Below are 12,593 nucleotides of genomic sequence, written 5' to 3' on the forward strand. Positions count from 1 at the left end.
TTAGCATCTGAGATCTTAAAATATTTAAGCAAATGATTATATCTCACAGTCTGTTTTAAGAAGTTGATTCTGACATTGAAATATAAAATAGTTAAACAGTAATTTAGGTAGTAGATGTGTTCTTACGTTTATGGTTCTGCTTGTTTAAATAAAAATGGCACTTCCAATTCAGGTGTAACTTATTGCATCTTACGGTTATGCCTTCCAACTTAAAACGATTATTAGGAGGCAGTATAAGGGGGGAAAGTTATTTATTTCTTTATTACCAGCACCTTAGAAACGGGACCACAATTTTTTTTTTGTATAACCACCCTTGAAAATACACAATCCATTGACAATTATAAAATAACGTGTAGTCCTAGCATGAGAGTCCAAGAAGTTCAGCTTAAATACAGCTGAAGATGAAGGTAGTTCAAGTCTGCAGGGAGGTGAAACCAGCAGATCTCAATGACTCTGAAGTGAAGGCTATGGTGTAGAATAAAACAACTTTTTAACAAACAATCCCATTGAAGCCTCAAACTTTTGAGAGACTTCATTCACATACTATTGATTTAGAGATCACAAATAGAGACATAAAATATTTCTGTCAAAAATTCAATGAGTAAGCATTTAAAATTTATAAAAAGCCTACATTCAGACATCTGGGATGAAGAGTGAAAGAAGGTATCAGAATTTATGATAAGCATCACGAGGCTTACATATTAACAGAATGTGCATACTGTGTTCCGCATTGTTGTAATCTCTTCCTTGTTTTATATATTCTTTCCCATCTTTTGAAATAGCAGGATCTTGGAGGGACCCAATAACTAGCACTTCTCCTTCTTGCCCAAATGCTGACCAAATGGAAAAATAAAATGAAGGCATGGAGATGGCAGCCACCTACCCCCCGCCGTCCGGGGACAGTCTAAGTTGGGGGGGACACAGCCCGGAGCGAGGCCAACGCCCACACGCAGGTGACTGAAGGTGGCACTGTCCTCGTTTCCCCCCAAAGCCGACTCTGGCCTTAAAGAAAACTCCATGCTTTCTTCACGTCGGCGTGGCCTTACCTCATCCTCGCTGAGTGGCTAGAGCGAGCGAGCTTCTGCAATGAAGTGGCCTCGGCTTCCAGCGACCTGGCAAAATAAAAAACAGCGGCCGGCGCACAGGCTGTTAGGGACCGCGCTGCGCGCCGCGACAGCCCGCGTCTCACACTCGCAGTCGGAGGGCTCCCTGCCGGGGACAGTGAGTTTCTCCCTCAACAGAATTGTCCTGTCGGGCGAGGCTGTGCGTGTTCTTTTGACAGGTGTCAGGTCAGGAACGAGCACTGACTTCGAAGGCTCCTTGGTGGGCGCAGAAACGGATGGACCCGAGAGGGGGACTTGAGACCATTGTGAACTCGGCGGGGAGGTAAATCCACTTGGAGCTGCCTTTGCCGCTGAAGTATCTTTACTGGAATCAGTCGCCACAGGCCCTGGTGACTGTCGCTCTGCTCGCCGTCTCGGAAGCACACTCCCCTGCAGTGTCACTGGGCAAGGACCACCAAATCCCTTCCCTTGGACCTAGCAGGCCCCGTGGAGCGCGTTCGCGATCTTGCTGTGAGTCACGTCAACTTCCTGGCCCTCTGCCACAAGATCAGCAGGGGCATGTGAGCATCCTAACCTCCCCCAGGACACCGCAGGGTCCCCTCTGCCCAGGACAGTGTGCTGCCCGGGTCTGATGAACCGGGCGTAGCAAGTTTCTTAGATGCCAGAGTCCGATGTATATGAGTTCGTGGTGGGGGAAACTGTAATTCGCAGAAACTTCATTTCTTTAATATGACAAATCTCCATTCTTTCCTTTTGGTTCAAACTGGCCTGGCCCAGCAGCCCAAGTCCCCGGCCCCTCCCCCCTTGCCGGTCCACTCGGTCATCAGGACCTCAAAGCAACGAGGGGCTGGTCAGCATCGAATAATCTGAGGAGCAAGGCCTTGAGTCTGCTGAACCCAGAGGCAGAGTCTCCGTCAAACCTGGCCTCAGCTGGGTTTCGGCTCCCGGCCCAGAGAATCGGCAAAACCAGACGAAGTGAGGCCACGGCTGACATCAGGGGCAGCTGCAGTGACCAGCTACCCTGCCCTAAGGCCGACCAATCAGAGACCATGACCACGACCCTGCCCAGACCCCGACTCCCTTAGTCACATGACGAATGGCTTTTCCTCTCCATAACCATCCCGGCAGCCACGGGGGAGGCAGGTCTCTAGCATCGGCCCACTCACCTGTGTCTCCAGGATGGGCCGCTTCCTGTAAATAAACTCTCATTTTCTTAGCTGCAAAATCCTGCTGGTGCCTCACTGGGCTCTAATGGGCGCAGGCACATGGACCCCTTTAGTCTGGTAACAATGCTTCACTCTAGGCACAAGGCCATGTATCACTCAGCATCTGATTCAACAAGAGTTTCATGGAAGGGATGCAACTGACGCTGAAGAAATTGGAAAAGCTAAAAAGGGAGCATCGAGTTCACAGGGAAAGGTGACTCCGGAAGCAGCGTCCACCCTTAGAGCAAGAGAACAAAGGGAAGGAGTTGGGGTCCTACTAGCGGAGAATCTGGAGGAAGAGCCCTGCAGGCTGAGTGAAGGGGCTGATTCTTCCCGGGCTCAGAGGAGCCGTCCTAGAGTCAAATCTGGGGCTCGGATTCCGAGGGCCACTGTCCCCGTGGTTGCAAAAGCCTCTGAGCGCATGTGGTAAAACCTGCTCCGGAAGGGAGACAGGAACCAGCTGCTGCTACAGGTGAAGCTTTGTGCTCCCTGCATCCCTGTTCCCTTCCTCGGCCCTCCTGGCCTCTCTCTAGCTCCCCCTATCTGCAGACTTTAACAAAATGCCCAGCAAAGGAGCAGGCACTTGGAAGAACTGCTCCGCAGGGCTGAATACAGAAGGGTGCATTTGAAACAGAGGCGAGCTTGCTTAACAATTGGTCCATTTGTTACTGGAAAACTCTAACTCCTTAACAAGACTGTTCTCGATGAAACCCCACCCTATCGCCCTCATCTACCTCTCTAGCCCTTACCACCTACATCTTGGGTCTGCCCTCATGCTAAAGCCCAGGTGATTTCTCCAACCCAAATGGGTTGTTACAACCTAAGAGTCATTAAAAACACAAAACAAACAAACAAACAAAAAAACCTCTCATTACAGACCATGTCACCTATGTTATTGATCACGTTAACCATTCTGTGTGGAGCAATCCCCTCCCCGCTTCATCCCACAGATTTCCATGATTGTCTCGGAAACCATGACTTATACCTACCGAGCACTTAACCACATGCTGCACGCTGTTCTAGGTTCCTGGCATAGTTGACTTATTTCATCTTCAACACCACCCTGTGAGGTCTATCCTACTTACTTTCATCTCTTGCAAATAAAAATGGTTTAACAACCTGCCCAAAGCCCCATAGCCACCCCCAAGCAGGGCTGCTCCTCCCATGCCTGTATCTTCAACCAACCCCAAATCATACCTTCTAAGGTCCAAATCCAAGGTCGCCTCTTCTGAGAGGGTGCCGAGACTCCCTCAGGCCAAATTGGTTGCTTCCTCCCTGACACTAGTATATTTTCACCGTGGCAGAGCTGTTCAGGGTACGTGTTCTTCCTACAGATAATTGTGTCTGTGCACCTTCTATAAATCATCCAGGACACGCTGTCCCACAGAACTTCCTGTGGCGCCCGTGCTGGGTCTGTGCCCTACAGCCTGGGAGCCATGGGCGGCGTCGGGCTGCTGAGCCCTTAAGTGCAGCCAGCGTTACTCATTTGATTTTATTTAAATGTATTTACATTTAAATCTAAGTAGCCACATGTGGCTATGGGCTACCATGCTGGATGGTGAAGATCTAGTGAGAAGCACAGCACAGAATAATATACAGCTCCTCAAAAGAAGTGCACTGAATGAGTCATTCATGAAAAACTGCACTGGGCAAAGCGAAAGCACTCGTAGAGCATCATTTTTGTTTTTCTTTTTAGCCATACACGGACTCACATCAGTTGACTTTATTGATAAACCCATAATAAATACGCATGCAGCCAAATATTAGATAGCTCCACTATCAAGATCTATCCCATGTTTTGTTGAGGAAAGAACATCCAGCCAACGACAAAGTCTTGTAAGAATTTATTTGCGCCAAACTGGCAATTAGTGAGAAGCAAAATCTCAGCGGACTGAGAAAATACTGTAGAGAAGGGCAGCCTCACAGTTTCTTTTATACATTAGAATCCAAGGAGGAGACGTGGAGGGAGGGCAGGTATGTGAAATTCCTCGGTGGCAGACTAGGGAGGCGGGAGAAAGCAAAGTGGGGAAACCTCTGGGGCCGGGCAAAAATAAAGCGGAGACATATCTCTCGTACATCGGGGAAGGGGGGCAGGATAGTTAACATTTATTGCCCACAGAGATGGCGTGTGGGGAAGGAGGTAACATGTCCTCTGTTGCTCTGTCCAGGCAGTTGAGCACTGAGCAGTCTGGAAAAGAAGATTACCCTGACATTTGAGGCCTGTTACCTTAGATGCGCAAAGACAGCAGAAAATTCCAAAGTGGAAGATAACCTTTGTCCAGGAAGCTGCAGGCCGAGGACGTGGCTACCCACCAGGACTTGCTTTCAGTTGGGACCTGGAACGTAACCGCCACGCGTGGTTACCTTGGTCTCTGGGTCTGAGCTTGCTGTGGTCGGCCCGGGCCCCTTTTGTGTCCACAATTTCATCTTGCATAATAACAGGTATCTGCGTGCCACACGAAGTGATTTTTTTTTTTTCTTGCTGTAAAAGATTTTTAAAAACTTTGTTGTGTAAATATTTAATGGACAATGATCTGTGCCTGCTCTGCGCTCATTCTTTCCCTGTCTGGTTCCCTGATAAAACCCACGTGACGGAGCAGCGCCCGGGAGAGAGAGGGAGGGACCCCACGGAGACTGAGCCACACTCGCACACCGCGGCCTCTTTGGGAAGCGTGAAGCTCTACCTTACAAATGGTTTTCAAATATCATGTAATTTTCATGAACACAATGTAATCATTACAGAAACAGGGAGGCTAAATTTTAGACATCAAACACTTATTCATTTTAATTTTGAAGATCTTTTTCTCATTGGTGTTTAGGAGGAAAACCCTTCCGTTTCCCGTTTCCAAACAAAATTGTCCTTGTCCTCGGGAGCCTCCTCACACCCTCCTTACAATGCTCGGCTGAAAACAGGCCTTTGCGATGTGTGCCGGCTGTCACTGAACATAAAAAATGCTGAAACCAGGCCGTCAGCGGGGCTGAGACACCCCGGTATCTAAAATGTAAACTTCAAGGGCGCCCTAAATGAGTGAGGACGAGTAAAACAGATTGGAAGCCCGCCCAGCGACGTCCACGCCCACGGGGACCAAGCCTGCGACCCCCAACACGGAGAGTCGGGTCCTCCGACTGGGGGACCCACGAGGCCAGGCAGGCGCGCGCTGAGGCCCCGCCCCTCGAGGCCCCGCCCCGCCCCGAGGCCCCGCCCCCTCCGGTGCTGCTATAGAAACCCAGAAAGCTACATGGCTGCCGCCGGGCGGAGAAAAGTGACCCTGATGGAGCCGGTGGCAGCCCTACCCAAGCCAGGGCCACCTCCGCCACAGCCCTCCGCGCCCGCGCCGGGGAGGCCCAAGAAGTGTCTGGTGTACCCGCAGCCGCCGAAGAGCTCCCGCCTGCCTCCGTCGGTCCTGCGCTGGCTCCAGGGCCTGGACCTCACCTTCTTCCCCAGGAACGTCAGCAGGTGCGGGGGGCGGGGGGGAGCCAGGCCAGGTGGACCCGCGCCCCCCGCCCCCCCCAAAGACACCTACAGACACCCCTGCACATTGAAAACAATGTGATGAAGCATTTCATTCCCTCATCCAATCAATCATCCCGTTTTAGACCTGAGCTCATGCAGAAGGTGACTTAAAAGAGTCAGGGCTCTTCAGGGAGACTGGGCAAGTAACTTGCCGTCAGCACCCAATATGAGACCGGGGTTAACTGTAGCACAAACGGTGTAAGTAACCACATTTTATTTCATTCCCTTACTGCTATGGATCAGGGATTTTTCCAATGGCTTCCTGATAGCAGAAATATTCACCATACATTACCCCCAGGACCTTCAATTATCATCCTTCGAAAATGGATCTTCTTTAAAAGTCAAGTTGGATAACTGGGCACAGTTGCAAAAGGTAGGTTCGCAGTCACCGACACTTTTAACTGTTAAGTGTGTGTTTTAACAGGCGTGCTCTGAGGTCCTGGGTTTCTGTACGCACGTAACCGTGCCAGGAAACACCGTTGTGTAGTTGGCAGCCAGGTCAAGAGCTACCTGTGAAACTGAGCTTACTCATTTCAAGTTGGAGTGGGGTATAACGTTTTTCTTACCAAATAATATCTTTTAATAATTACCCACATTAAACAGAAAATTCATTGAGAGGCAAAAGGGGACTGATGTGAATTCCTCGTAACTGCGCATTTTTTTATACAACTTCTTATGATGAAAATGTTTTCTTTCTACTATGAAAGTTCCTGGCCAAAAAGAAAATTAAATTACCTAAAGAACTAATCTATGGAACAATTCACTGTAAAGCTGGAGTACCTGAAATACTGATACAAGAGGTTTATACGTTGTTAACACATCGAGAGTGAGTTATTTGGAATTTTCTAGCAATATAATTTATTATGAAACTTTTGATAATACTGTATAAGTCTCATTTCTAAAACATGCCTTGTCAACAGTATTTTATTTTTTATTTCCAGAATTAAAAGTATCCAGGGTGACTTTGTGAATTTCACAGACTATAGTTACCAGATGCAGTTGCCTCTAGTCCCCAGGTCTACAGTGTCGAAGTCTATCAAAGATAACATTAGGTTATCAGAATTAATAAGTAATCCCAACTTGCTCAACAATGAACTTAAAATTGATTTCCTCTTCCTCTTACAAATGTTGCAAAGAAAATTAAACAGAAAGTTGAATCCAAGTAAGTTTTCCTTGACATACTCAACTGAGTTCTTCTAAGCTTAATGACACTCTTCTTGGGCACAGATGAAAGAAAAACCTGCCACTCCCTCATTTCTGCTTTCTTCTTTCACTGGTTTGATGGGAAAAATACTTCTGTTATTCTAGCAGTGGAATTATTATCATTGGGGTGGTTTATGTCATAATTCATTCTTTTTGATGAAAGCATAGGTTAACAGTGTATAGGCCCATTTCTTTTTAGAAAATCTATTCAGTGAATCCTTTATGTAAAATTTGGTGGGAACTCAGAAGTTTTTACAGACCAACTCAAGTTAGGAGAGAGGATGGGAATGCGTAAGAGTTCATCAGGCTGCAAGTACTTTACCCCAAGATGCTCTCTAGAGTGCGGCCAGTATTACCCTCTCCGTACGTGGTAGCCTTTTTGCTGTTTAGATGGTCAGTGGACGGGGGCCACCCAGGGGGACATTCCAGCAGCAGCACCCAAGTCAGCCTCAAAGCGTCCCAAGGCCCGGCCATCAGCGTCCCAGGATGGCAAAGTGACTCGCCCCTCCCCCCGTCTTCCTCCCTCCCTTCCTTCCTTCCTTTCTTCCTTTCTTCCTTCCTTCCTTCTTTCCTTCCTTCCCTTCTTTCCTTCTTTGGAGGGAACAATCCAGGGAGTGAAAAGCAAACCTTGGGAAAGGAGAAACTATTTGCAAAGCACAGATATCTGGTAAGAGCTTAGCCTTTCACTTTTAAGGTCTTGTCTGCAACGGCAACGGAGAACCAAGCGTCTCAACGTCAGTTTTTGAAGAGTCTGTTCCTTTCCCACTGGTTTGTGATATCCTCATCTTTCAAGTGGTCTGAGCTTCTGTTTGTATTGGTATCTGTTTCTAAGCTCCAGTGAACGTTGTCCGTGTGTGAGCCACGCCATCAGCCGTACTGCCTTAATTACTGTTGCTCTACAGTAAGGGTTGATACTTGGTGTAGCAAGTCCTGCAGTTTGTTCTGTACGGAGCACCCTGTTGCACAGGCTTTTGTTGTCTCATGTGCTGGGACTTTTATGGTTATGGACTCAGTAATACTGCTTATTGCTGTGTGTGCGTTCCTATTGCGTTCTTCTGTGCTTTTAATTTGTTCTCTTCTGTTTCTTCTTTATGTCTCACCTACCTTTTCTTCTTTTGGACTGATTTTTTTTTTTTTTCTAAAGACAATGTTCCCCCCTCTACTAGTTTGGAAAATTTTAAATTTCTGTTTTTTAGTGCTACTGTAAACATTTTAACATGCGCATTTATCTTTGTTTAAAAGTCGTATCTTCACTATTAGGACCTTAGGCACCGTGACACCTGGCCACGCTTGCTAGCCCCCTGCCCCACTTAAGTTCTGGTGTCCAGCATTCACGTTTGGTCGAGTCATTCTTTCTAACACTGCAAATCGGATATCGTTCTTTTTTCTACCTAATGTTTAACGTATCTCCTTGTTACTTCTACACATTGGTTCTAGCTGGGATTTCAGGAACAAAACACAGCGATTCGCTTTACTCTCCTGGTAGAAGTCCATCTTTGTGCAAAGCTAACTGTTACCTGTGGTCTCCCTTTGAACACAATTTCCCTGTAGCCATGGATCACCCCAGCCCTTCGGGTTCTTGAATGGTGCTCTATTACAGCCAGTCTAGGCTTTCTGAGACTGCTGACTTACAGCAGTCAGAGTCATCAATCATGACGATTGCCACTCAGGGAATGTTACTGACCAGTGTTGTATTTAGCACTAGCAGGACGTGGCTAATGAGTAGAAATTACCTTAGATACCTCAAGCCTTGGTGAAGGACAAGCTGCAGAAAACTGATCGTTAGAAGCTCTAGAAATCCATTTCACTCGGGAAACTGATGCCCACGTGAGGCAGCCTGTGAGATTAGTAAGAAACACAGTAAACAGGAATGATTCTGTCACCATTTTTATATAGAAATGTTTGCAAAAGGAGACACTATATGATTTCATTTATATAAAATACAAAACAAGGTACAACTGACCCCTGGTAACAGAAGTTGAGACAATGTTTCCTTTTTAGGATACTGTATGGGAGAGACAAGGGGGCGGTGTGGGGGGTGATACCACAGGGGTATTCTTTCCAAAAATGTATCAAGCTGTAAACATGTGGCTTGTTGATTTTTTCTGTACAGATTTTGTAACTGAATAAACGCTTAAAAAAATAAAACTTATAGGAACACAGAGACACTTCCTTTAAAGTAATTTTTTGAAGCAATTATTTTGTGCACGTGAGGTAGGGAGAGGGTTATTAGCACCCGCTCTGTATTCCTAGGAATATGATAAAACAGATGTATACATAGTTCGCTCAGTTTCTAAATGAGGGTGCTTAATTTTGTCAGTGGCCACTATGGCTCCTTAAGAAGCAACGTCCATGTTTGTTTTGTAGAACGGTTTGACATCAAACGGGCTGCGGGGGAAGTTACTCTCAGTCACCTTCCCACGTCCGCCTCTCAGCAGAAACCTAAGTCAGCGGTTTCCAAGCAAACAGCAGTTCCCGTTTTACGTAAGTGATTTTGTTATTTTATTTTTAACTTTTTTTTTTACCTGTTAAAGTGATTTTTTTTTTGTCTTTGTTCATTTAAGTTCTTAACGATAGTCAAATGTTGGGCTAGGCATTCAGTCTAAAACGGTGCAGCAAGGTGGGAGCACATTGTCCTCCTGGGAGGAAGAGGGGCCTGCGGTCCCCTCCAGGGAGCCCCCGGCCTCCTACTGGAGAGGCCATTTCGGTCCTAATGTGTCCCACGCAGGTGGGTGTGAAACAGCTGAAGCGCAAAACTCAGTCTCCAGCCGCTGGCGGTGACTGAGTCCCCAGGCACGCACAGGTACTTGCATACCTACACTACCCGATCAGTTGCATCACAAGACGCCACCTGCTTAAATTCCCTTAATTCTGAAAGCAAATATTTACACCACAGCAAACTACAGCCCCCTGGCCCAAGTTTCGGCAGCCTGTTTTTTAGGGCCTGCAAGTTAAGAATGGTTTTTTATCAATGGTTGAAAAAAATATATATATATAAAAAAAAGATATGTCCCAGCCCCTAAGAACTATATGAAATGCAAGTGTCCGCGTCCATGAGCGCAGTTGCGCTGGCCTGTGGCCTGCCCGTGGTCACCTCTGCTCCCCGCTGGGCCAGGCAGCTGCGCCTGGAGACCATCTGACCCTTTAAAGCAGGTTTCTGGAGTCAGGGAATAAAGAGGCAGCATAATATAGGCAACGACTTCGGGGGAATGGGGAGGGGGTACTTTTACTAAAAATGACTCATGGTTTATGTGAAGCTCAGATTGAACTGCGTGCTCCGTGTTGGCCCCGACAGCCGCCAGGCCGTGACGGAGGGCGTGTGGGGTCTGCGCTACAGAGCTTGTCTCCAGCGTTCGGGTTCGGGGAGGCTGCATGGGGGGCAGGCGATTGTCGCCTCAGGTCTGGAAGAGCAACGTCCCAGGCAGAGCCCTCTCTTGAAACCCATGACTTCTCAGGGAGCCTGTCCTGTGCTCAGACGCACTGCAAGTACTGAGGGCGGACGAGGGGTACAGAATAAAGTTTTCCCAAGTTTTCCCAACTCCGTTTGATCCCGTACCACTATCAATTTCATTTCGTTTCCCCTGGTGGAAACAGTGACCCTCAGAGCACAGTTTTGAATTTCTAGACATTAAGCCGGCCCATCAAAAGCCCCGCTACCTCACCGCACGCCCCAGGCCTTGTGCTCAGTGTGATGGACTCCACAGAAGTGAGTAACGGTGTTTCTCGGGGAAAGAAAGGATCCATCGGGTCCCTCAGATTCTGGGGACGCATCCCTTCCTTCGAACTGCTGGCCCTTCCTCCACCTGGGACATACCTGCGGGGGTGGGGAAGGTTCCCCGGGGAGGGGTCGGAGCAGGGGAGCCGCAGCCCGGCCGCTAAGGCCGGCGGCAGCACCGGGACAGGCAGGCAGCGCGGTCTGGGGAGGGGCTGCGGCGGGTGCCTTCCCGCCTTCGCCTTTGTCCAGGGCGGCGACGCCGACCTGGGTGGGAGGAAACAGGCCTCTCTCTTCTTGCCTATCCCCATCCCGTTCCTGCGCGTGGATTCTCCCAATCTAGGCAAAACGGGAATCAAGACATGGTGCGGGGCTGACCCTGGCAATGATACGGACGAGAGCTAAACAGGCTTTAAATTACGTTTCCCCCCAAACTGGAGACAGGGAGCCCAGGGCGGTCATTTCTGATGAGGGCAGAGCGACTAGTTCGGGTCAGAGGGCCAGCACATCAGTGGCGGGGAGCCAGGACCCAGGGCCGCCTCTGAGGCTATAGGCCCTTCACCTTCCTCTCACCCGCTACGCTCGCAGAGGCCCTGGGTCATCCAGCCCAAAAAGCTCTCGTTATTCAGCAAGGTGCGAAAATTAGTCGTAAGACAGGCTGGTACCTTTGTTTCTCTCTCTCTTTTTACCACAACTACCTAAAGTATTGGTTTCCCTAAATCTAGCATTAGCAAAAATGATGGGCCAAGGGAATACAGATTTCTTAGCTGCAGCGGGACCCTCACTTGAGAACTGAGTGCCCTGCAGGGCCCAGGGCCAGGCCGGCTGCCTCGGCGCCCGGAGCTCCCGGAACAGGAGTGGGAGTTACGTGCGTGTCGAATCGAAGCTCTGCGAGAAGCATGGCCTTGTGGTCTCAGCTGCTTTCTGAAGCAACGTTTAAAAATAGTTGAGTCATATTCAGGATCAGAGGCACCAAAATAAGCCCTGGCTATTTTTAGGCACTGCTGATGACTTTTGGAGGAGAGTGACGTTCAGATTTTTTATTTATGACTACTATAATGCATGCTTTAAACATTCTGTTTACCCAGCGTTTAGATGGACCTGTCTCAGCCTGTTGCTGTCACTCTGCGCGCGTTTGACATGTTAGAAACATTGAGCGCTGTCTAAGTGTTCAGTAGCCACAGATTAATTTTAATTTTGTCTTTTTAAAACATTCCAGCACACATAAATAATGGCAATTCAATTAAAACAACTTCTATGAAGCAACCTAGAACACCTTCTTTTGAATCCATGACGGAACCTACTGAACTTGAACGAGGACTGGAAGAGGGGACACCTCCTTCTCCTGCCACCTTGAACAAACAGGCGCGTCGACTCCAGGATGCATGCCAATGACAAGTAAATTAAAGGGGTGTCTTATCCACAATCGTGCCGGAGAACATGTTTTTTCAGTTCTAGTCAACAACCACATATTAAACACACCTGTGCCCCACACCGTTGAAAATACAAAGTCAAATTAATTAGTACAGAATGAGCAAAAATAATTTTAAAGGTACAGTTAAATATAATTCACCATGATGAGTAGGTGCTCTTTTGCATAAATTTTGTAGGGATAGTGAATCTACTTTGTAATATTTTTCCCATTAGAAATGAAAAGAGTTACTAGTTTGCCTGAAACAAATTTATTTACACATCACATTTATGAATAAAACATTTATCCTGAATGGTTATTATTATACTTTGGCCCGTAGAGAATCTTGCCCACCTTGAAAAATAGCCTTCAACATTTTTTTAAAAATAGGTGTCCTTCCTGTTGCTACTGAGTTGTGGAGAAGGAAAATGCTTTACTTTGAAATTGGTTCCAGGGTTGAGTAATCCACTTAATTCAATTTAGC

General features: G+C 47.6%; 1 protein-coding gene across 1 annotated transcript; it reads left to right on the forward strand.

Annotated features, from left to right (window-relative positions):
* The first annotated feature begins 5,508 nt into the window (after positions 1 to 5,508).
* SPATA4 (spermatogenesis associated 4) lies at positions 5,509 to 12,047 on the forward strand. Its single transcript, XM_054565825.1, has 4 exons — positions 5,509 to 5,726; positions 6,027 to 6,156; positions 9,354 to 9,470; positions 11,918 to 12,047. Exons 1-4 carry the CDS (start codon positions 5,509 to 5,511, stop codon positions 11,924 to 11,926), a joined length of 474 nt encoding a protein of 157 aa, XP_054421800.1. The 3' UTR covers positions 11,927 to 12,047.
* Positions 12,048 to 12,593: the final 546 nt, after the last annotated feature.

This window comes from Pteronotus mesoamericanus, unplaced genomic scaffold (assembly GCF_021234165.1).
Source record: "Pteronotus mesoamericanus isolate MK-2021 breed Mesoamerican mustached bat unplaced genomic scaffold, CSHL_Meso_final contig_169, whole genome shotgun sequence".
Taxonomy (NCBI): Eukaryota; Metazoa; Chordata; class Mammalia; order Chiroptera; family Mormoopidae; genus Pteronotus; species Pteronotus mesoamericanus.

Excerpts from the sequence above, each read along its gene's own strand:
- SPATA4 (XM_054565825.1), top strand. The coding sequence starts at position 5,509 with ATGGCTGCCGCCGGGCGGAGAAAAGTGACCCTGATGGAGCCGGTGGCA. Across the intron at positions 5,727-6,026 it reads TTCCCCAGGAACGTCAGCAG|GGATTTTTCCAATGGCTTCC; the intron begins GTGCGGGGGGCG and ends GCTATGGATCAG. Across the intron at positions 6,157-9,353 it reads ACTGGGCACAGTTGCAAAAG|AACGGTTTGACATCAAACGG; the intron begins GTAGGTTCGCAG and ends TTTGTTTTGTAG.